The following is a 25,719-nucleotide window of genomic DNA, read 5'->3' as shown; positions in this document are numbered from 1 at the left end:
TTAAAGCTAACATTGTGCACGGTTTGCTCTGTGTTATGATGAGCAGAAATCAAGCAATTAAAAAACTCTTAAAAACCAAAACTTGTGACCTTTGATTGAGTTAACATGTTAAAGAACCCTCTACAAGGGCTTCCCCAAAATGACATCATCACCTTCAGGTTCACACAATTGGTGGTTCTTGGCATTTACCTTCTGCCCAAAATAGGTCTTCTTCTTCTTTGGTTCATTCACATTCTCATCCACACTTTCTTCTGTTGTGGGATTGCGATTTACACACAGCAACCCCTCCATGTTATTCATAAACCTGTTGAACAAGGTTTTTCTCTGGTGAAGCCATGTGGTTTTCATCAAAGGTTGTGGCTGCTCTTGGAGTTTCCTTCGTTTTCTGAAGGTCTCTTGCATGCAGTGTGGTTGGTGTGGTTGTCCCAGTTACTCCATCGACCACCTGAGCTCTCTGATCACAACTTTTCCTCCACCTGCAAATCATTGAAACTACGTGTGAGGTTCATCAAAATAATTGATCCGGTAACGTGTCCGGGTCTTCCTTGACCACGGTCATGTCAGGCAATGTCACCTTCAGTATCCCACTGAGCAATCTGAGTGATTGGTTTTCAATAAAGCATGCGAATGATCACAAACAGGTGTACACACACTAACCAACGGTTCTCTACACGGCATTTCCCTCCACGACAGAGCAGGAATGCAAGCTTATAATCTAACAATAATTGTCAACAATAACGAAGTACACACTGTGGGAGAAAAAATAATTATATTCATTTAATTCTCAATTATATTCATTTCTTGGTGGTACTTTTTAAAATTGAACACAGTGTAAACTGAGGTCTTTCTTTTGTACTGGAGTCAAATTACTGTCAGTAAATTCTCCCCCTCCCTGACAGTCTTTTGACCTCCATAGTGATGTAGATAAATATTCAAGTAAAATAAAATTGTATCTTACGAAATCTATTGTGCTTTTATCTCACTGAAATACATATAGGGAAATATAGCATAAAAATTGTGCATTTTGTGAGGAAAATACCAAATCTGGCACACGAGTAGCCTATCATATTATGAACAGATTTGGATATTGGGCCATCTCAAATTCAGCCGCTGATGGCTGTGGCAGCCATTTTCCACTGCTATCAAAAATTTTGAGATGGCCCAATATCCAAATCTGTTCATAATATGTTAGGCTACTAGTGTGCCAAATTTTTTATTTTCCTCACAAAATGCACAATTGTTATGTTAAGTTGCCCCACTCTATCTCCAATGTTTAAATGGAACTGCCAAGCTGTTAGTTTGTCCCTGCTGTCCCATTGTCTTGTGGGAATTAAATAACTCCGGAAGGCGACTGCAACAGACGCCTTGCTTTCCCAGGAAAATTAAATAACACTATTGGCTTTTGATGGCAAAGGCCACGCTCGCCGCATGAAAACAAGCTGGGTGTTTTGAGAATGCATGTTCAAAGTACTGAGCTCTTGTCTCTATCTCTATCTCTATCTCTCTCTCTCCTCCCCAAACTTATCATCCTGTTTTTTCATGGCTGACCTGGCATTGAATCTGCAAACTCTTGCCATGAGTGTGCCTCTGCTCCCGTCCCTCTCCAAGTGGCCATGTGCGCAGTTCCGAGTTATTTTGCCTTGTGCCCATCAGCCCTTTCGTAGTTGAATTGCCAGATGTCTCACCCTCCCATGTTTTTTTTTTCTGTCAAACTCTTATAAAGGGGCTTATTGTGTGCATTTTGGGCATAAAGAGGTTTGTGTTTGATATTGCTTGTGTCTTGTTTTTCCTTCTTTCTACATGTGCATGTTTGTTGTTCATAAATGGTCTCAGACTCCGACAGAGAAGGGCTGAATTCTGCCACAACACCAACACACGCACACCAAAGCCGTCAACCTCAATAAGAGATGAACGCAAAACATGTACATCGAGAAACAACCTCCTTCTGCAATCACGGATCTAAATACGACGGAAAACAATAAAAAGAGCAATCGGCAATTGCAGACCTCGCCAGGACTTGTTTTGTGTGGTTTATTTTGTGTGCTGCTGAGTTACGTAATTCATATGTAATAACAGTTGCGGTGGTATTAAATAATGCCTTTAATTATTTTCAAAAGGGGTTTTTTAATTAACCCAAACACCGAATTTACACTCTTGCACTTCTGTGGAGTTTTCTTCGTGTGTATGCCAAGTTTCAGGTTGCTTGGTTTTATGGTTTTGGAGGAGACGCACTGACACACACACACACACACACACACACACACACACACACACACACACACACACACACACACACACACACACACACACACACACACACACCCTTTTATTAGTATAGATTTGAGCTTTTGTCATCAAACCATTATTCAACAGAATACAGAGAATACAAATTACCTCCTCCACCAGAAGTTCTGTTCTGTTCTTGCGTGTGGCAGCTTGGTTGCCAGGGCAGCCACCATTTCTTGGAAGCATGGCTGTGTCACTGACGCTGTGCCCCTCTACCAGCACACTGGTACTCATTTTGCCACCCTCAGAACAATGACAGGCTGAGTCAACCCCACCTGGTATTAATTCAGCAGCCGACAGGGCTCAAAATCGTGACCCGAAGAGCCGAAGCCAGCCACCCTCACCACAAGCCAACACCAGGCTTTCTTCCGAAGGTGGACGGAGGTGATGTTTTTAATCCCTGTTTGTTTATTTGTGAGCAGGACATCTCAAAAAGTTGTGGATGGATTATGACAAAACTTGGTGGATAAGTTGGGTATTTGACAAGGACAAGCCAATTCGATTTTGGTTCAGGTCCGGATTCAGATCTGACCTATCAGTGGGATACAAAACGTGAACTGTTCAGTCTGGTGGAGATACGTACTCCATCGAGTACTGTTCTATTTGTCATTTTGCTCTTTCTTCTGTGCACAAGGTCTGTCCGTTTGTTACTCCTTTCTCTCTCTCTCTCTCTCTCTCTCTCTCTCTCTCTCTCTCTCTCTCTCTCTCTCTCTCTCTCTCTCTCTCTCTCTCTCTCTCTCTCTCTCTCTCTCTCTCTCTCTCTCTCTCTCTCTCTCTCTCTCTCTCTCTCTCTCTCTCTCTCTCTCTCTCTCTCTCTCTCTCTCTCTCTCTCTCTCTCTCTCTCTCTCTCTCTCTCTCTCTCTCTCTCTCTCTCTCTCTCTCTCTCTCTCTCTCTCTCTCTCTCTCTCTCTCTCTCTCTTTCATTTCAGACAATTTAATGTGATAATTATTTAATTTTTAAAGTGATTCCTCACCATGGAGAGATCGGGCCAAAAACGATGTGTTGCACAATATTTCAAAATCCATTGGGCCCAATATGTTCACGTGGATCAGGTATTGTGTGGCAGAGGTATGAGCTCCACCGAGTGCCCTTCTCGTTTTATCGTGTGTTCATTTTATTTTCATGTTCATTTGAATGATAACATGCTTTTGTATTTATTTTGCATGTTTATTTCAATTGTGATGTGTTTATTTTTGGCTGCTGTTTTTCCTCTATATTTTCTCGAAGTCCAGGAACCGAACACCCCTGTCACAGTGGCCCTTTGTTTCCACGGACGCGGTTTTAACTGTCGCGGCATTTTCCATGAACCGAACTCCAACGATATTTTAGGGTTTACTGTATGGCATGGAATATGGGGAAAAGGGAAAGTGTCTTTTCTGATCATCCAGGTCTGACCAGACTGTCACTTCATGATCACCTGCTGGATCACCATGTCAGGCTTGGACTGGTGATTTTTACTTTTTCATTGACTTGTTGCTCCATTCTTATCCTTCCTAACTGAAGCCGGCCATTAATGCAAGACGTGTGAATTTTTTTTTTTTGCTATGTAAGCGATGTGCAGTCAACTACAGTTAGAGAAAGCATACATTGTGTCATCGTGTCAAGAGATTTACCTGGATACTCGCTCCGTCCAGTAATTGTAGGAATGTGTAACTTACCGTATTCTCAGATCATTTTAAATGATTCCTTTTTGCGCAGGCTAATCTCTGCTGCCGCAGGAGCACAGCTTTCAAGAGCGGCTCTTCACGCTTTCGTCTGTTTCGATGAATCTTTTGCTCTTTTGTGGTTCCTGCTGCTTCAAACAATCTTTTGAGTCGTTGTACTCTTAAACTCTCCTTCTTCACAATCCTCTCACTCTTTATGAGAGGTGACATTATCATGTTTTTCTGCATCCGAAGATGATTGCGTCTCCCATCATTGTGCACATTTCTCTTCAGGTCCTTCACCTGCAAAACACATCCCGAGTAGGCAACACGTCAGTACATCAAGTATTTGTTATTTTACCTCGTGTTTGAGACCGGGACTGAACCCAATGTTGTGTCAGTTTTCACTGTGATTGAACAGACTGATCATGTTGAGGTGAAACTCTGTCAGCAAAGGTAACTGTCGTGACTTGGATGTTGCCAAAGTGACAGATGTCCAAGAGACCTTCCGAGAGAATGATGTACTGTCTGCCAATGGTCCAAAAGACCTTCTCACAATGAGGTAAACAGACCGTGCAATTCGTTTGGAGAAATAAAGGAGCATAAAACAAGTGTGTTGTCATCACATCTTGCAAACAGATGAAGCAATTCCACTTGTCCAACTTCTATGCACAAAAAACTAGTCTCGTGGTGATTGACAGTTATTTCCTGAACTGTTGTGGTGAAATAAAGGGGAAGGGGTCCTGGCCCCCTTCCTGAAGTGTTACGGTCATGGGGAGCACAACTTAAGTTAACTGCATGGTCCGTATACTTCATGAAGAGTTTGGGCAGCATCTGATTGTCAGTTTCTGAGAAGATTTTAGAAAAAACGACCTGGATTTTGAGGCAAAATCTCCTTTTCAGCCTCTTCTGAGGGGGCGGATCTCGAGGGGGAGAACAACCCCATGTGCTCTGACTCTTCTGATGCATCGTACCAAATTTGGTCCATTATCGATCATGTAGTTTGTGAGGAGAAGTTTTAGTCAAGTGTTAATGGACGTATGGCTGGACGGATAGCCGGACACCGGGACCCACTCTGAGCTTATTTCAGAAATAAAACCCAGTAATTTGTTCAGATTGTTCAGAATATTGACGAGCCCCGGACATCGTAAGAATATTCACCTGCTGTAAAGAGGGACAATCCTGTTTTCCTGCAGGCCTGATCGGGATCATGACACGGTTCTCCGAGAGCTCACGCTCACCCTCGCCCTTGCCCTCGCTTGCCTGCAGAGCCTCCTTCAAACATCGTTCAAGCTCTACAACACGTGAAGGTTGCGTCTGGTACAGCCTCTTGATGTCTTTGACCTGAAAGTGAATTAAGGGAAGAGAGGGAATAAACAGGAGACAAAGTATATCACAGAAACGAACAGGCTATATTATTTCCCCCTCCCTTGCAGCATCTCAACCTGGTCCACGAGGACACGTTCAATTTTATTCAGATTCAAATGATCATCAGGAACGAACCTCCTGGATTGCCTTCGTGACCCGCTCTTGCCCCTCTTTCAGCCACTCAGACATTCCGCTTATTGCAGCAAACGTTACATTGTGCTGCTTTATGTCCTCAGTTCTGTTTTGCTGCAGACAATAATTCTGGAAACGAACCTCTTCCTCGTTTAGCTTCCTTTTCAGGAGCTGTCCCTGTGAAAATCACATGACACACAGGACACACATTATCAATGAGTAATTGTGTTTGTACAAATAAATGAGTATAAAACAAGCACGCTTGATCACGTCCAGAAAACAGATGAAAGAAATTCCATGTGTCAAACAAAATTCCATGTGTCGTGGAAATTCCATGTGTCAAGTTATACGAACAAAATAATTTATTCAGATCACACTCGGAATATTGGCTCATCCTCGATCATAAGAATATTCACCTGATGAAAAGATCGACAATCCTGTTTTCTCGCCGGCTCGACCGGTTTCATCGGAAGGTTCTCTAAGACACCCTCATCCTCACTTGCCTGCAGAACCTCCTCCAAATGTTGTTGAAGCTCGACAACATGAAACATCTGTTCCTGGTTTCGCTTGTTGAAGGCTTTGACCTGAAAATGAATTTAGGGAATATTAGGAACAAAGAGAAGACAAAGAACGTCACAGAAACGAACAGGCTACATGATTTCCCCAACCACATTGTACCACAACGAATCTCAACCTGGTACACAAGGACACATTAAATTTGATTCACATTTAAATTATCATCAGGAACTAACCTGCTGGACTGCCTGAGTGAGTCCGTCCTGCCCCTCTTTAAGCCACTCTACTATTCCCCTTATTGCTGCAAACTTTTCGTTGTGCTCCTCTATGTCCTCCATTGCATTTAGCTGCAGAAAATTATTCACAGAATGAACCTGTTTCTCGTCTTGTTTCCTCCTCAGGAGTTGTTCCTGTCAAATCACGTGACACACAGGACATGCAGATGAATGAGTAATGCACATGTCTGTCATGGAATATGGGGCAAAGGGAAAGTGTCTTTTATGATCACTCTGGTGTGACCAGAATCCCACAACTTGCTCACCTGCTTGACCACATGGTGTTGCTCCTGGGGATGCTTTGCATGTAGCTCAGTGCCCCGCTCCATGAAGAAGACCGCTCTGCTCGTTGGTTGAAGGTCCGTGGTGAGCTGTTCAGTCTGAACATGAAGCTCCTCAAGACACTCACTTTCATGAGACATTTTCATGTTGTGCCATCGTCGCTGGAACATATGACAATAAATATCATTACTCCATTAAACAGAGGGAAACTTTTTAAAGTTAACATTGTGCACGGTTTGCTCTGTCCAATTACACTGGTTTACAAAAAAAAAAAATTCTGAGGCAAGCATGTGAATAGGTGTTTCTGACTAATTTTGATATACTGAATTCAAATTTCTAAACAGTTTTGCTCTATCACCTCTAGTTTTTTTGCTTTCACATATCCAATTTTTTTTTTATTATAATGCATATATTTATAATCTAATGTGTTTATTTTATATATTCAAATGGCATATTACAGAACGAACAAAACATAGACACAGAACACTGACAGAACTAAATACAGTGGAAACCCTCATTTGGACCAAACCAAGGGACTTGGCCAAAAGTGGTCCGCTTGAGGGGTGGTCCCCTTTGCCGGTTTCACCATTTGGGTTGGTCTTCAGGTAAAAATGAACAACTTCCTTCATACATTTAATTCCTAAATTGAATAACTTAAGTGGAACAACTGTTTGTACAGCATTTCACATCATATTTCACATTCACGTACTGTACTTTATTCACAGAAACAGTAATTTTGATTATTCACAGAAAGTCTTTTGGATTATTCACGGAAACAGTAATTTTGATTATTATTGTGCAACTTTGAAAAAAAAAGAGTCCAGGGTGCGCTGCCTCACGGATGACTCGGCAGATTCAGCCATTCTGTCGTTTGTCGATGGTGTCCAGTAAATATCCGAGATTCTTGGACAGAAGATACTGCCTTATTTTCGCCATACATTCCATTACTTCTCACGTGGTAATCGTTGGCTCCTGCACGTCGTCGTCAATGTCGTCGTTATCAGCATCACCATTGTCAGTGATAAACTCAGCCACCACCTCGTCATGGATTTGATTCATTTAATCGTTCTCGCATTTCATGGGAACATCTGCGTCGCAGTTAATGTAGTCATCAACCATGTCCGTCGTCAAACCGTAATTTTCTTGAATTCTTTTGAGCAGATCGGTGAGTGGGATATCATCTTCGTCGTTGCCCTCAACCGTGTCGTCGCCTTGAACAGTGTCGTCGCCGAAACCACACCGAACGAAACAAGATTTCACGGTGGATTCTCTGACTTGTGCTGTGGCCTGTGCGATCCACGTGCAGGAATCGTAGACAGTGACACACTTTTATAAATCGTTCACAGCATCAGTGTCGCCTGGCTGACAGCGGTCAATTTTAGCGAGGACAGTCCATACGAGTTGTTTTTTATACGATGCTTTAATCACGCGAATGATCCCTTGGTCGAGAGGTTGGTGACGCAAAGTCATGTTTGGGGGAAAGAACACCAACTCCACATTCGAGAGCTCGAGAGGTCGGGGTGGCATGTTGCATTATCCAGGAAGACGATGACATTTCTTTGCTGCCGTTGCATTTTCTCGTTGAGCAGTTGCATCCACTCCTTGAAGAGACCTGACGTCATCCAGGCCTTCCTGTTCGATCTCCAGATGATCGGGAGACTATGCTTGTCGAGATTGCGGAAACAACGAGGCATGGCAGATTTCCCGATGATAAGCGTTTTCTGGAATTCACCGACCATGTTGACGAGGAAAGCAGCAGTCAAACGTTCCTTCGATTGCTTCCCGCTTTTACACTCCGTCCCTTGAACACGGAGCGTTCTGTCTGGCATCGCGCTGTAAAACATCCCACTCTCGTCGAGATTGAAGATGTCTTTGGGGTCATATTGTGCGATTATCGTCGGTACGCGCTTGGTCCAGTTGTCGACCGCTTCTTGAGGAACAGAGGCCAATTCCTCAGGAATTTTGGCAGAGATAATGTTGTGGCACGCTTTGAATCGGGAAAGCCAACCCGTTAGTTGCTTTGAAATCTACCTCGGGAACTTCAAGCAACCGTGCGAACTCTATGGCGTGCTCTTTTATCATCGGACCGCTGACAGCACAATTCAATGCTCAAACGCGACTGAACCACGACCACGTCATTTCGTCGATCCTCTGATTTTCTTGAACTTTGAAGTGTTTCTTTCTGATTGGAGCATTTTCTTCGTATGCTGTCATGATTTCGGCTTTTCTCTTCAAGATGCGCTGAACCTGTGACTTGCTGACACCGTACTCAACTGCCAGGTTATGCTGAGACTTGATTTTGTCACTCTGTATGATGTTGACCTTCTCATCCAGCGTCAACTCTTTGTTGGGAGTTTTTTGAGCCATGGCAGTCGTGGAAAGAAGCGAATGGAAATCTGTGACAATCTGAGCATGGAGCATGGAATTTAAGGAGCCGAGGCAGCAGAGGCGGGTTTCCTATTGGTTTCTGAAATTCTGATCCAAAATCCCGCGATTTCATTGGGTAAAGAGTAATTGTTTCCGATTTCATTTCACGATCTTGTGATCATCTGGAGAATGTCTCTTTGGAACGGTTTGTTGGCAATTAGTCACGTTTGCCCAGTGGAAGAGCTTTGTTTATGCTCGGATTACTCAAGGGAACAATGGCCACGCCTAATTGACACTGGTCCACTTGAGAGTTCAAATCTGCTTCAAGGGACTGGTAATATGGTGGTCCGTGGCCCAAACCAGGGGTGGTCCCCTTAGCCGATCAGTCAATGTACTAAATAGATAGGAATTTCTGAAGGGACTGGAGAAAAAGTGGCCCAGATGAGAGGTGGTCCGCTTACCCAGTTGGTCCACATGAGGATTTCCACTGTATTACTATTACTTGGATGTAAGCATATATACACATCATAGTACTACAGACAGTCAGAAGTGAGTTTTTTTGGAGGATCTGGTGTACTTTGCTTTCGGGATGTCACGCAGGAGCATCCAGCAGAAGTCCTCCATCATGCTGGGGGTCCACTTGCCTTGGTAGTTGCTCTCCATCGTTGTAATATCTTGGTGGAACCTTTCCCCATGTTCGTCACTTACTGCTCCGAGGTTCGGGGGAAGAAGTTGAGGTGGGAGTGGAGAAAGTGAATCTTGAGAGACATTCGGCACCCCATATCCTGATAAGCCTGCAACAACTTCTCAACATGCATTTGGTAATCTAGTGCCCGTGTGTTACCTAGGAAGCCATGAAAGACCGACTTAAATGCTTCCCATGCTCTCAGTTCCTTCAAGGTGAGCTTCTCCTCGAATACCTCATCCCTCAGCACCTCCCTGATCTGAGGTCCGACGAAGATGCCCTCCTTGAGTTTAGCAGAACTGAGACCTGGGAACAGAGTGCACAGGTGTTGGAAGGCAGTGCCATCCTTGTCCATGGCCTTCACGAAATTCTTCATGAGGCCAAGCTTGATATGAAGAGGGGGAAGAAGCACCTTGTTCATGTTCACCAGAGGATTTTCTTGGACACTGTTTCCCAGGCACGAAAGTGCTCCTAGACCCCCAGTCCTTCTGCGTGTAGTGCTTGGACACAGCCCGACTGTCCCAGAGACAGAGAAAGCAGCAGTACTTCGTGAAGCCCGCCTGCATACCCATAAGGAGCCCAATGACCTTGAGGTCCCCACAGAGGCTCCACTGGTGCTGCTGGTACTTGACAGCTTCCAGAAGGAGCTCCATATTGTCATATGACTCCTTCAAATGAATTGAGTGGCCAATGGGAATAAATACCCCAGCATTCCCATGAAATGATTCTTCTATAGTATAAAAGAAAAATTAAAAACCCAGCTATTTTATGTAAAAGTATCATACTACAGGATAATTGTTGAGTAGCACTAACCACCCTCTCTCACCACCAGTAAGCGACTGGCGTTCCCAGCCGCACAATGCACATGTTTGACCTACGGAGTTTTTTGGATGAGGCAAATAGCGTCATTGGTTTGCCAAAGTGTTAATTTGAGTTCAGCATCCCTAAATTAGTCTAAAAAACCTGTTTTTATGCAGTGTATTACTGAAATATTTAGATATTTTTGGGATCTTGGTCTATATGTATGCATGTATATCTTAAAAACCAGAGGTGATGACTGAAAATGGATTTCGTATCTGAAATCAGCACCCCAAAATTAGGTTAGAACACCTATTTTCATGCGTGCCTACATTTCTTTGTAAACCAGTTATCAGAAATTAAGTGATTAAAAAAATTCTTCAACAACAAACTTGTGATCTTTGATCGAATTCACATGTTGTTAAAGAACCCTCGACAAGGGCTTCCCCAAAATGACATCATCACCTTCAGGTTTGCACAATTGGTGGGACAAGGGATTTACCTTCTGCCAAAAATGGGCCTTCTTATTCTTCTTCGTCTTCTTCTTCTTCTTCAGTTCATTCACCTCATCTTTACTTTGTTCAGTTGTGTGATTGTGATTCACACACAGCAACCCCTTCATGTTGTTCATAAACCTCTTGAACAAGGTTTTTCTCCTTGGTGAAGCCACGTGGTTTTCATCAAAGGTTGTTGCTGCTGTTGAAGTTTCCTTCGTTTTCTGAAGGTCTCCAGTATGCAAGGCGGTTGGGGTGGTTGCACCAACAACCATCCAAGCTCTCTGATCACAATGTTTCCTCACCATATTTCCTCGACCTGCAAATCATTTGGGGGAGATGGGTTGAAATTAAGTGTGAGGTTCATCATTATCATTGATACTGTAACGTATCCGGGTCTTCATTGATCACGGTCATGTCAGGCAAAGTCACCTTAGGTTTCCCACCGAGCAATCTGAGTGATTGGTTTTCAATAAAACATGTGAACAGTCACAAACAGGTGTACACACACGAACCAACGGTCTCCACACGGCATTTCCCTCCAAGACAGAGCAAGAGGGCAGGCTGATGATGTCACAATCATTATCAACAATAACGAAGCACACACCAACACACACACACACACACACACACACACACACACACACACACACACACACACACACACACACACACACACACACACACACACACACACCAAAGTTAGCAACCTCAGTAAGAGATGAACACGAAACGTGAACAACGACAAACAACCTCCGTCTGCTGTCACGGATCGAAATACGACAGAAAACAAGAAAAAGAGCAATCGGAGATTGCAGACTCTCGCCAGAACTTGTTTTGTGTGGTGTTTGTGTTCTGGTGAGTTCCGTAATTAATTAGAGACAGAAGTAGAACTACCACTTTATAACTGCTGGCAGTCATGACCGGATCCCAAGACATCCTACTTTGATTGGACACTTAACCCTGACTCCTCATGTTTATTATTATTCAATTGAATTCGGAATGGGATTGACTTATGACGTCATAATTATCAATAAAACATTCCACAAAAGGAGTCGCTCCTGTGTTGAAAATGTTCTCTCGATCAGATAATCAGTTGTGGAGAAAAACACTAAAGTTCTGTGTGGAGAAAGAAACAAACAGAGAAATGGAGAATCACTCAGAGAGGGAAACCTGGTGAAACGGAACGTCACTGGGAAACACACACACACCTGCACCAGGTGAACAGGTAACCTTTTGTATCCCACTGATAGTGTGGATATGAATGTGTATATGAACGAGAATCTCATCAAATGGTCCTTGTTCCACACCCAACCTGTCCACCAAGGTTCGTCCGAACCCGTCCATCACCTTCTGAGACATCGTACTCACAAATACACAATGGAGTTCACATTCGCTAAAATCACAGCCAAACAAACAAGAGAGTAATTAAGATTCGTACTCACAGATTTAACCAGGACACCTGTCGAGATATTTAAATCCAGGTACTCCAGGTACAGAACACTTGTCGAGATTTTATATGAACGTTCTCCACTGAACACTCTTGTCGATCCTGAAGTTCTCTGGAATAAAAGCTTTTGTTTCGACGTTGGTCGTTTACATATGAAATGTGACGTCACAGAGGAAGTCACACGTCACAGAGATCATTCCACCCCCCGCACACTTCGCTGTTGTTTGTTGTTCACCTTCACAATTGTCTCCATTGTTCATGACGTCAAAACGTGACGTCACTGTGCAAAACGAGAATCTCTTCAGATACTTCAGGAGGGAATTATTCTTTGAGTGTTTATTTGTTCCTCCGCTGGAAGCTGATGGAGGCCGAGTCAGGATGAACATTTTGGTATTTCGAACGTTAATTTCACTCATTCCTCATTCATTCCTTCACTCATTCCTTCACCCCATCATGCCGACACGCAGGTGTAATTTCAAACTGGTGGTTTTAGGAACCTCAAGGTTTCGTCCTTTAAACATTTAGTTTTATCCCCGAGGTTTTCAAACCTTGGTGGAGAGGTCGTCATGAGGTGATTGGTGATGTCACGATATATTTTACGATCACGTCATCATGTTGTTGTTGTTGTTTAAAGACGGACATGGTCCAACTCAGGGGTAATCGGCGGTCTCGGCGTCATGTACAAGAGGGTCACGTGGGTGAGGAATGATTAAGAATGATGATCGTTTCCCTTTATCATTTGTTCCCCCAAGTTCCAGCTGTGAAGACCGACCGAGTTTACACATGGTGTTGTAAGATAGGTAGGCCGCAGGATTGATTTAACGTTTCCATGACAACGGTTTTGTCTAATGTTGGTAAATTTTCACAACTGAGAAACATTTCTTCAGATCTTGTTCCAAACACCCGGTGTGTACGAACAATGGACGATACCTTAGGGGAGAAATCGACCGGATTGAAAAATCACACAGCGGGACAAACCGGGCAGGGGCAACAACCAAGCTCCGTACCCAGCATGCATTGCGCGGTCCCACCACCACCACCCTCCCCGCCCCCTGCTGCTTGTTTCGCCACCACAGGTAAGAACATCACCTGGAACAGATCTTACACTTCACTTCATGTCTCCGTGTTTAATAATATATATACATTAATCACGTGATCCGTGTATTGTTCCATGTTAACAGATTATCATCAACAGGTCGACCAAGACCCATTTAAGGGGAGAAACGGAGAGTGAAGGGGAATCGGATGAAAATGATGATAAACATACCCCGCATGGGGATAACGATGAGGGTGAGTGTTTATCTGGGGAACAAGAGTTACATTGTTCATGTTCACCTGTACCTGAGGATCAAGGTGTTCAGGTGTTATCAACATGTTATCATGGTGTGTGTTAGTGTTTGTACCACGACCTTGTAACACGGATGGTAATTACTAATTACTAATTACTTATTCACTCTATTTTCTGTATAAAAATCTCACCTTTAAAAATGAACAATTTACCGGGAATAAAAAAACCAGGAATTCTTCCTGAGAGATTCCTTTGGATCCGTGAATCGGTTCAGGTTGATATTCCAGTTCACCCTTCAGTTCGGTCTCATGTCCTGTGTGTACGTCATGGCGTGTGCGTCATGGGGTGTGTATGTCATGGTGTGTACGGCATAGTGTGTGCGTCATGGGGCGTGTGCATCGTGCTGCGTGTGCGTCGTGGTGCGTGTACGTCGTGGTGCGTGTACGTCATGGTGCGTGCACGTCATGGTGCGTGCACGTCATGGTGCGTGCACGTCATGGTGCGTGCACGTCATGGTGCGTGCACGTCATGGTGCATGTACTTCATGGTGCGTGTACTTCATGGTGCGTGTATGTCATGGTGTGTATGTGGTGGTGTGTGTACGTCGTGGTGTGTACGTTATGGTGCGTGTACGTCATGGTGCTTGTACGTCATGGTGTTCAGGTAACCGTTCATGGGGTTTAAAAAAGGATGCAGCCAATCACATCACTCCATGTAAATCTCGCGAGATCTGCCGTGCCTGGGAGAACGTGTCCACCATTGGACTTCTTATAATAACCTGGACCAGCAATGCCATCTACTCGCAGCAGTGAGAATGAGTAGAGTTCCCACAATGGGGTCCCGTGACCGTTTTTCCAGCACCAAGGTTTGAAGGTTGATTTTAGTCAATTTGAGGGTGCTGATTAAAATGAGCTGGGGTGAACCTCGTGAAAATGTGGGCTCACTCGGCCAGATGCGAAAATTCAAAATGGCTGTCATGCTACTTCCAGTATATCAAAAATTGCATATCTTTGGTTCTACATGTTCGATTTCTATGATTTTTGGGTCAAAATATATGTTTTGAAGGTCAAGGATGTCATGTATTACCATTCCAGATTGTTATATTTTAGGGTTGTCACAAAATATGAAATATAACTTTTCGGGGGCCATATCCAAGATTGTCGTCGAGTAACATCTGGAAAATAGTAAAAAAAATCAATTTTCTTCTCATAATATTATTGGCAGTGATTCTTTTCTTGCAAGTAAATATTTGTTTATATGTGGGAGTGCACAGCAAATTGAGACAAGAAGAGAAGGATGTTCACCCTTCTTTGTCTTTATTTTCAGAACATGATGTGTACATAATATCAATTTCTTAACTTTTACACTGTTCAGGTAGTTTATACCATTCTTTTGTATGTCCCTCCTTTACTTTATCTATAACAGTAATATGATGAAAGAATATCAACATTCCTTCATTTTGTCTGTAGAGCAACAGTGTTTCAATGGAAAAATGAAATAAAACATGAATTATCTGAATTCCCGGCAATTGACGCTTTCCCTGTAAGTATTCTTGTAATTTGCATTGACCAAAGTTTGATGTACTGTCCAAACTGTCTTTTATCTAAGACAGTCATAATAAAATAATATTAACATCTCTTATATTTTGACTGTGGCAATGTTTTTACAGTTGTAAATTAAATGAAACTAGAACGGGCACTCGGTAGAGCGCATACCTTCGCCGCCGCAACTTTTTTCCGGGCACATTTGAAAAACGTCATTTTAAAACGTCCATGACGTCACAACCATCAGTCCGATTGACGTCAAATTTGGTGTGTAACCTCCTTGAAGGCAGTCCAACAAAATGGAATGATAAACACTGAAAAATTAAAAAGTTGAAAAATGACGTCATCTTTTGACGTCATTTTGACGCACTTCCGGGGACGTCACGTCCAATCCGGGACTACCATTCTGAAAGCTCGTAGTTCACTGAACGTTTTAATGTTGGTTTCATGTCAATAGCTCTATTAGATCTGAAGCTATGCCTACAAGTAAATTTTGACCTTGAGTGTGACCTTGACTTTGACTACAGAGTTAATTTGCAAAACCTGTAATCAATAAACAGATATTTTGGTACTGATCCTAATGCCTGGATTTGGGAGACTTTGCTTTATAAATTATATAGATATTTGAATGTTAAATATCAGGACATTTTAGCCACAATTGAAAAACGTCAATGACGTCATAACGGTCAGTCCGATCGAAGTCAAATTTGGTGTTTGAGGTCCTTAAGGTAAGTCCTACAAAACGGTATGATCAAAACTGATGAGGTCGAAAATTGAAAATTTACGTCATCTTGTGACGTCATTTAGACGCACTTCTGATGACGTTACATCAAATCCGACACTACATATCCGAAAGGTATCTCGTCATGGAACAATATGGCGGTGGTTGCATGTCGATAGCTGTCTTATGAAGGAAGTTATGCTCAAAAGAGTGTTTTTGACCTTGACCTTTGACCCGATCGCTCCCAAAATCTAATCAAATCGTCCTTGGATACTCACGAATCATCCCACCAAATTTCATGCAATTCGGTTTAATACTTTCTGAGTTATGCGAATAACAAACAAACACACATATTCACAAATAAATAAATACACAGCGACCAAATTCTGCGACTTCGCAGAATGCGAAGGTAATGAAATCTCCATTAGTGTAGCAGCATAGCAAACCTGTTGTATATTTTGTGATACAAGCACCAAATATGGCACAAATGTACATTAATATGTTGCGAACATTTTCAGATATTGGGCCACTTGAAATTCTCTCTTTATGTCCACCATATTGGATTTCAAAATGGCCGCCACTTGAAATCTACATTTGCTATTATCTCTGGACGTAATGCAGCTATTGACTTGATCCTGGTATCTAAATGTATGTTTTTGGGGGCAAGGAATCCAATGGTACCATTTTCAACTAAATATTATCTATCACAGTCTGTTATATAATTTTATTTGGAAATTATCCAGGCAAATATTGGATTCAACACAATACTTTGAAAAGAATGTCTTAGTTCTGTAAATGTCTTAGGTATAATACTGACATGCTACATGGTCTAGTATTTGAGGCTAGGTGTACTGGTATCTGAGGCTAGGTATATACCGGTACTGAAGATATGTGTACATAAACAGTGTCATGTTAACAAGTTCAGCATTGCCACAAGTACATGTATGTTGTTGACTCATCGTCATGTGCAGGCCCCTTCACACACACAGAGGGCTATGCACTGAAGGGCAGCCTTTTTGCACTTGCAGCGCCTCACACACCCTTTCTTGCACTTGCAAGAAACCAGCTCAATGCAGCTGTGAGCTGCCTCAGTTAGCCTGGTCCAGTAAGGTGTGTACTGTCCTTCTCCAGTCCTTGACCAATCCCAGTTGGTTGGTGGAGGGAGCTCTGGTGCTGGCAGCAGTATCTGATCCCACACATGTTCACCTTGATACACTGCCCTCTTGACATGTTCCTCCAGAGCTGCCTTCGTTGGAGGGATGAGCTGCACATTGTTCTTCCTTGCGAAGAGTTTCCTCCTGGCCTTGTCAATGTCTGTGCATTTGCTGGTTCGATCATACAACAGGATCACGAACCTCTCGATGATGCGCATTGCATCGTCTGGTATGTCACAAGGTGCAGAGGACAGCAGCAGCAGCAGCGCCTCAGTGAGTTCTGGCAGTACCGTCCAGACTGCCCACGCAGTCTTCTTGCCATGTCTATGAAAACTAGACACAGTGTCGCATCCAGTTGGAGCGTGGAACATTGGCAGTGCACGAGCCTTCTCTCATCCCAATCCAGCTGCTATTTCGTGTGCTGCTCGGTATCGGAAACTCTGGCCTGTTCCGAATGCCAGCCACAGTTTGTCTTCTGGTTGCAACTCCTGTGCCAGGGACACTGCCAGCACCACAACATCGGTGTCTACAGTCCGGATGAGTATTGCATGGTGTCCATGCTGGACTGCGTGAGATGCATGTAGCAACATCCGACTGTCAGCTTCTTCATGGTTACATGGGGCGAGTGAGGTCAGATCATGGGAGTAGTGGCTTGCTGAGCACAGCCTCTCCATCAGTAATGACGAGTTGCTTGTCCTCCTGGTCAAACCATTCCATGAGAGCTGCTGAGAGGAACCTGAACAGCTCGGTCTTGTTGCTGTCCACTCATAGGAAGTTCTGCCAGTTTTCCGGTATGGCTGCGGCAGCCACCACACGTGTCCGCACACCTTGTCCCCGCTTTGCACGTGTACTACCTTTCAGTGAATCAGCAAGGTAAGTATCCCAGACCAGATCCAGGCATGACACTGTTTGCAGCTTCGTGGACATATATGGGATGAAGATCTGTTGTGCATACTCTTCAAAGGTCTTTGATGCAGCCGGCTTCAGCATCTGGACGATGGCTGCTCCATCAAGCACAATACAGGTCGTGACAGGAGTCTCTGTCTTTACGTCAGAGACTTCTTCCAAGCATGTGAGGAGATCACTCTTGGTACCAGTGCAGAGGCTTCCACCATCAGACAATGCAGGAGGACATGCCTGATTCTCGTGACAAAAGAACTCCTCAAGGTTTCCATCCCTCGTCTGGCAGCCAATGTTCAGGCGTGCGAAGAGTTCATGGTCATTCTTGATGGAGGCGAGCTGTTGCTGAAACAGACATACAGACAAGCTGGGATCAAAACATTACCTCCTTCCACCATTGAGTGCAGAGGTAAACATCATGGAAATTATATCATGCCCTAGATTTAATTCATGCTTACCCGTGTATTTGCTTCACTGCTTCACAAGGTCTTTTGCATACATGCAATTCAGACTCTTGTCTTCATTGCTGACCACACAATATTGTCCAGCTGAGCCCAGATTGTATGTAATTAACTCATTTATGTGGAGTCACAAGGTGATTTAAACACAGCCACACACAAAGAACACAGTTGATGTGGGTCAACACACATGCACCCTCTCTACTCTTTTATTTGGGTCAGGGCTGTGATTAAAGACATGTGGTGGAGTCATGTTTGTAAACATTGTTAAAGACATGCGACAGTGCATTGTTAAGGAAACAAGAGAGATGGAAGCATATACAAGAAATTTCTGTACTCTAGAAACACAAAAGATGGCTTGAAGGGTCTAGGTCTAGGAAAAGGGGATTATGCATGTTTGGTATTTATTGACAATATGAATATAATGTTACATGAAATATGCATATGAAAAACACAAATTAATGGGTCACTTTGTTTCCTAATGGGATATGAATTTATATTTTAGACTGCCAGTATATATATGAGCTTGTCTGAGTTGTTACTAGTGATTTAGTATAGTTTTTTTTATTTTATTTATATTTACAGAACTAAGACATTCTTTTCAAAATATTGTGTTGAATCCAATATTTGCCTAGATAATTTCCAAATAAAATTATATAACAGACTGTGATAGATAATATTCAGTTGAAAATGGTACCATTGGATTCCTTGCCCCCAAAAACATACATTTAGATACCAGAATCAAGTCAATAGCTGCATTACGTCCAGAGATAACAGCAAATGTAGATTTCAAGTGGCGGCCATTTTGAAATCCAATATGGCGGACATAAAGAGAGAATTTCAAGTGGCCCAATATCTGAAAATGTTCGCAAGATAGTAATGTACATTTGTGCCAAATTTGGTGCTTGTATCACAAAATGCACAATTCTTTTGAATATTTGGGCTAAGCCACCCCACTACATTGAAACACATACATGTAATCCTTCAGTCACTATCTGAGTCGCTGGCTCCAGAGTCACAAACTTTATCATTACTTTCAGCCTCATCATCATGCAACAATGTCTGTTCTTGTTCAACCAAGTCATGTAAACTTCTTGGGAGTGCATCATGGGTATACCTCACTGACACACATCTACCATCTTTCATTGTCCATCCATGGTTGGTGGGATTTGGGGGTGCATCCAGCTTGTCATAGTTTAGTTGAATGTAAACTTGGTAGTTAACTTGCGTCACATGCAGATTGTGAGAATCTGGATCTGGTGGGATGCGGGACGTGGACTTGTTTTTCATCTGACCCCACTTCCGTGCTCTGGCTTCACCTTACGTTTTACTGATTGAGTCATTATAGATGTGTCTAATAGTGAATGTGGCCATTTGCTGAAGCACCTCTTGTGTCACTGGAAGTGTTTTGCCAACATCTTTCAAAAGATTGCATGCCTCCTGAGTTCCTGTTCCTTTTTCATAAACTGTGTTTTTCCCATGTCCATAGAAGCCAGATGTTGTATCAGATCCACTATGGATGTGTAATGGGATTAATATTTCAGCTACATCATCAGAGCAAAGGTCTCTGCAGCTGATGATTTTGTCTTTCCGTTTGATAGCAAGGGTGCCCTCCAGTTGATGTGCAACATATGCAGAAAGAATCACTACATCTGTGTCCTCGGCATCAATCACGACTGTCTCCATTTTTCCTGCTTTTCGGATTTGCGAATAGATGAAGAACAGCATTGTGTCCGCCTCAATGTGACTACATTCAAATTCTTCCATCCTTTCTCCGGAGATGTTCCAACAATTTTGCCTGATGGAGTACACAGTCAATTTCTCTATGATTCTTTACAAGCTTGGTGAACTCATCCTTTAGAAACTTTTGCAGCCTTTGTTTGTTTCCCTGATTGCTGAACAGCACCTGGAAGTTCTTTGTGGCAGGAAACCTATCTGATGTTTTCATGTACACATTTCTGGACCCATCTCTATATGCTGTCGTGGATTTACGACGCTCATGCTCACTGTCTTTGATGGAGTTTTCCACACCATAGGCATCATTTACAAAAACAATCTGGCTTGCATTTGGATGCCTTCTGCAAATAACGGAAAAAAGCTTTTCAGCATAATCTCCCCACGTGAGGGCAGACCCATCAGCTTTCTCACGATCTTCTGCAGTTGGGGTCGCTAATCTCCACAGGAAACCAATATTGACGAGGGCAATGTACTGATCTGGAAAAGGTTCGACAGGCTGCATGTTTAATTTCTCAACCAACTTTGATTTTTGCACTTTCTTCATGGTACCGTTGATGTTAAATATGGGTAAACACTCATCTGTCACGCGAAATTCCATCACCTGTGCGACAGTAAACTTCTCTTCACCAGATTATGCCAGCCAAATTAACGATGCCATTGCTCTGTTTTCTTTTTTTTTGAGGATGTCCAGAATCTCTCGACTTCGGGTCAGTCCATGCAGTGTCACTGACAGCTGTGTTTGAAATGCAGAGCTTTTTCCTGTGATGCTTGACAAAAGCAACGAGGCAAATGCATGAACCACAGGATCTCTGCTGCTTTCTTCAAAGTTCTGCTTCTGTGGGGTTTTAAACCATGTCATTTGGGGCCTGTGGTGTCTCCAATTCCTCGACACTTGGTGGCCATGCCATTTCAGGAATACTAGCAAGAGCATCTTTCATGCGTCAAGCAACATTGTTGAGCAGCTGATCATCACTGACACCCAATGAATAAATGGCTGCTTCAGTGTAGCTGCCACCAGCTGATGTATCATATACTAGTGTACTTTCATTTTTTGATGGCGGTCATGAAAGCCAATGTTTTCACCAAATTCTTTCTGAAGCATTTCCTTGATGTTGCTTGACTTCTTGCCACTGGGGTCAAAAGCAAAGTTTCTCAGTAAGGCCTTATAATCAGACAGCAGGCTCTGTAGAGTTCGCAACTCATGCTCTTCGAACACAACCAAGCACACATGTTTGAAGAACATCTCTCGTACTTCAGAAAGACGAATATATTGAACATGGAGCTGACCATCTTCACTGCTTTTTGATAGCGACACATACTTCTTCCAGCAGGACCGGTGATAGCGGATTTCTGCTGCAAAGGGATCTGGTATTGCATCTATAATTAATCGTTAAGATGCGATCACACATCCTGATGTCTTGGAGGTACACTGTATGTGCCTTGAATGCATACCAGGCATCCATCGTTTGCATAATATGCCATCTGTCCCTGGTGGGGTGTTTTTCATCTTCCGGCTTCATGCACCATACGCAACAGTTTTTGTCATGTATCACCCCACTTGCTGCTCGAGATAGTCTCTGGGGTCGTTCCACAGAACAGCGAGCAGAACAGCTACTTTCTTCTTGGAGTATCTCCTCAGCTGCCAAACTTTTGTCTCGTCTCTTTATTGCCAGCTGTATATGACGTTTACTAGAAAATGTAATCTTGCAAATTTTATGAAAGAACATGTTTTGTGGTCCAGCATCCCAATTCACGGTATCGTATACTGTTCCAAACCTATCGAGATGATGCCATTGCTGTGCTAAAGTCTTCAGATTGTCCCATGATTCAGGGGTAGTATTGGATTTGTCTTCATCGCAATGCTCACCACAGAGGATGCACTTGTGGCTTTCTTCACTCTCCTCACGTCTCCTTTTTTACCTTTTCCCTTGGACGACATGGCTATGACTCATTCAAGGATCTCTGTAATAAATGAAAAGTGTGTTAAAACATAGTAACATTTCAGTTTACTTAAAACCTATGCATCTTAACTGTTTAGGGTGTCTTCCTGGTCTTCTTCGTTGCAGTCAGCTTGCGGCCGTCCAGGATTTTTCTGCAAAAATGATTAAAAAGCATTTAAAAAATTCTAATTCTTACACTTAACAAGATATTATGCTGATAAATGAAGTATTTGACCTTAAAACATATGTTGAGACCCAAAAATCATAAAAAATCGGACATGTAGAACCAAAGATATGCAATTTTTTAATATACTGGAAGCCGTGTGGTGGCCATTTTGAATTTTCGCGTCTGGACAAGTTAGCCCACATTTTCACGAGGTTCACCCCAGCTCATTTTAATCGGCACCTTCAAATTGACTTAAATCAACCTTCAAACCTTGGTCCTGGAAAAACAGTCACGGGACCCTATTGTGGGAACTCTACGAAACTGAAGTCACCGGAAATGGCTCAGCGGCCATGTTGCGTTGCCACTCACGCAATTCAAAAAACCTGTCGATGCATTAAGAGTTTTAACTATTTTACCAGTATTTTGAACCGGTAAACGTAAAAATGCCACAGTGCGTGGCGTTCGGATGCAATAATAAGTCTGGGAAGAGCTCCACATGCACCTTTCATCGGTAAGAATGCGATTATTGATGCTTTTTTTTTCTCTTTCACTCGTCAATCTATTTTTAGAGTATTATTTTAAGAAGTAACAATTTAGACGCTAAACGCCAGTACAACAATCTAAATGATGGCAAAGTACAGTCGATAATTTGAAAGAAAATGTCAAAAAACGATATTATCCAGGAATACGCCGGAAATGAGTTTTCCAGGCGTCTAGAATTCAGTTTTTTTCCGGAGATTCATTCCCCCCATCGACCGCCGTGGCTGCGTAAATAGTTGGGCGGGTAGCTCACAATATTTGTCCATTTGGGGGCACAGGCCCTCCCTATTCCGAGGGTCCTGGCTCCGTGGTCCACCTAACCCGATGTTACCCCCAAAATCATTTTGCTTCCTACGCGCCTTAGGGTTAGGTGGTCGTATCTATCTTGATATCAGAAATCTACCTCCACTGACGCCAATTGTGGTCCCGATCCTTCCATCCCTTCAAATGCCAATAATCGAAAACGTCATTCGGATCTTTTTTCTCCAGATTCCCTAAGGATGAAAAGTTGTGCAGACAATGGTGCCAGGCGCAGAGAAGGGAACACTTTGCACCAACGCCCGGTGTGACATTACTTTGTAGTGAACACTTCCTGAACTCGATATTCCACCATTTAACAAACTTTCTGTGTTCCTGAAGTCAGTTGTAACCTATATTGCAGGATATGTGGTTAGGATGGTTAAGCTGACACTCTAATATCAAGATTGCTTGCTGGCTCTCATGCAGAATGATAATGTCAATTTACCTGCCAATAGGCTGATTGCTGTTAAAACAAGGGGTGGCCTTACCGTTCCATCATCAAGCGTTGTTCGAGTATGTGAAGCCACTGAGAAATGTGTTAAGAGAATGCTCGCGGTGACAAATGGCAAGATTCCTCGTGATAGTTACCTGAAATCTGCAATCTCTGCATCAGTGTTGGCAGAAGTAGGATCGAGTGCATTTGACTCGCTTAGTGATCACATGTTTGAGACGGAGGCAGACTGTAATCATGTGTTTTCTCTCATACAGCACATCTGTGAGTGCTATACAAAGATTCGTCTCCACCATGTTGTTCGAACCATGAACACTGGATTGAAAGATAAACCCATCAGGAAAAAATTCAGCAAACTGATCCTATTTGCACATCAATAGTTTCCTAACCATTTGCATTGAAGTGTTTCTCCTAGGTTTCGACATATCTTATGTTTCAACCTACTGCGATTATAATAGTTGATCATCATCTTCTCTAGGTCAATGCATATTAAACCAGTCTCATTAGTGTGTAGATTATAGATCATGTTTATTAAGGTTGTCCAATGTCTGTTCAATGTTTTCATGATTGATCAATATATTATAGGCCATACAGGGTAGCTTTAAGCTACTCACATAGGGGGTAGCTTTAAGCTACCCACTATGGCCTATAATATTGTGACGTTCACGGGACTTGAACAGTCCCGCCAACGTAGAATGAGCCGAAACGATGGAGGCGATTTATTTGTTTATAACCCAAACATGGCGGTTCTAATCGCTCCACCGCAAACGGGACGAGGAAGGTGGTACGAGTCACTTTTCACTGAGTTGATGATGTTTATTTGTTTTTCTAATTATTACCAGAAATAACAAGACTCGGCAAGAAGAGGGATCCGGGGCGATTCGACGGGATGGTGTGGGATCGGGCGTGGGGAAAAACACAGACAATTCCAATGAATATACAGATCTCAATCCCTCTAAGGCGCCAAGCACACACACACACACACACACACACACACACACACACACACACACACACACACACACACACACACACACACACACACACACACACACACACACACACACACACACAACGAAGCTATTTCTGGTGGTCAGGCTGGACCGTGGTGTGGACGCAACTGTCCCTGGATCGGCGCCGGACGAGCTGGCCTTGCTCTCGTCAGGGGGGCAGGCGAAACCGTGGTGCTGGCAACCTCCTGGTCTTGGCCCAAGTCCGCTCACAGCTGCCAGGGAACCAGCTCCGGCGCCAAGCCGCGAGCAGGAGAGGGAGGCAGGTCCGCCCGCCGTCCGACCCCGCACTCCGAGTCAGCAGAACCCCAGAGCCAACCAAAGCGAGGCACGAGGCTCGGCAAGGCTCCCAGACACGATCAAGAACACGATCGATTCAGCACAACAACCAGGACGCTCTCTGCCGCCACAGCTTCCACACCAAAAAAACCACGATCTTTTGGTTGTAATCTTCTTCCTCTTCCTTTTCGACCCCGAACAGAACCTTTTTATCCTTCTGTCCTCGTCACTTCAATCGAGCCGTTTATTGGCCCACCGCCATCGCCTTCCGCCAATCGTGATCACGGGGCGGAGCCATCCGCTGCACTGTCCTGTGACGTAACGGCCAAGTCTCCAGAGAATACCAAAAAGGGGTTTACGCAGACACACTTACCCTATCCCGTGTCCCTATCTAATTACGTGACAATTATCATCTCCCCCCTTGAAGAAATGAACATTTACTAGACAACTTATCACCACTGAATTGCTACTTATTACATCGAGATCCTGGTAAACTCGGACAGCATGGCATACCTAATTAAACATCCTAATTACCCTTTGAATGCATACCCCCCCCTCAAACGCAACACTGCCCCCTCCTCTGGTACCGCAGCTCCTGCAAGGTATATCACAGGCGCTACCGTACCAGCCTTAACACTGACTGACTCACACCTAATTAACCTAACGAAATAAAGTAGGAGGGGCAATGGGCAGCGAGTCGCAACTAACTTACCTATCCTGCTTAATGTACTACCCCCTTATGGCCTTATCCTCGCCTAAACAATCATTCGTTTTTTTATTTTTTTTATTTTATTTTATTTTATTTCATGAGAGCACTGAGCGAAGTTGCACTCCATCTTCTAGATCATCGCTCTTGCCCAGCACTCTTCCAGTGATCTGGGGAGGGGAAACAAAAGGTTCCACAAAAACACAACACTTATACTTTACATTCCTA

At 43.3% G+C, this 25,719-nt stretch overlaps 1 protein-coding gene and 1 long non-coding RNA gene across 5 annotated transcripts in view; one reads left to right on the top strand and one right to left on the bottom strand.

The window, feature by feature from the left end:
* Positions 1-337: 337 nt before the first annotated feature.
* Positions 338-12,429, bottom strand: LOC147019512 (uncharacterized). The gene is made up of 9 exons (XM_085894060.1): positions 12,293-12,429; positions 10,856-11,166; positions 6,488-6,664; positions 6,183-6,356; positions 5,847-6,014; positions 5,434-5,607; positions 5,092-5,274; positions 3,946-4,233; positions 338-476 (listed from the first exon to the last, which is right to left on the bottom strand). The coding sequence occupies exons 2-8, from the start codon at positions 11,153-11,155 to the stop codon at positions 3,958-3,960; spliced, it is 1,452 nt and encodes a 483-aa protein (XP_085750186.1). The 5' UTR covers positions 11,156-11,166; positions 12,293-12,429; the 3' UTR covers positions 338-476; positions 3,946-3,957.
* Positions 12,430-12,958: 529 nt separating this feature from the next.
* The window catches only part of LOC147019511 (uncharacterized), a 30,988-nt gene continuing 18,227 nt past the window's right edge, over positions 12,959-25,719 (top strand). Inside the window, exons 1-3 of one of the 4 annotated variants that reach the window (XR_015061442.1) lie at positions 12,959-13,097; positions 13,185-13,373; positions 13,493-13,587. This is a non-coding gene — a long non-coding RNA (uncharacterized LOC147019511). Of the gene's footprint in view, positions 13,098-13,184; positions 13,374-13,478; positions 15,113-25,719 lie in introns of those variants that run through there. The other 3 variants (XR_015061440.1, XR_015061441.1, XR_015061439.1) reach the window with 3 other exon arrangements.

Source organism: Eptatretus burgeri, chromosome 9 (genome assembly GCF_056783735.1).
Source record: "Eptatretus burgeri isolate ZD-2024b chromosome 9, Ebu_testis_v1, whole genome shotgun sequence".
NCBI lineage: Eukaryota > Metazoa > Chordata > Myxini > Myxiniformes > Myxinidae > Eptatretus > Eptatretus burgeri.
This window is presented reverse-complemented; position numbering and strand designations above follow the sequence as displayed.

What these genes read in the sequence shown, in the direction of transcription:
- LOC147019512 (XM_085894060.1), bottom strand. Translation starts at nt 11,155, where the DNA reads ATGGTGAGGAAACATTGTGATCAGAGAGCTTGGATGGTTGTTGGTGCA. An exon ending in ATTGTCGATCTTTTCATCAG is followed by an intron (nt 5,608 to 5,846) that starts GTGAATATTCTT and finishes TGATTTTCACAG; the next exon opens with GGACAGCTCCTGAAAAGGAA. An exon ending in ATTGTCCCTCTTTACAGCAG is followed by an intron (nt 4,234 to 5,091) that starts GTGAATATTCTT and finishes TGTGTTTTGCAG; the next exon opens with GTGAAGGACCTGAAGAGAAA.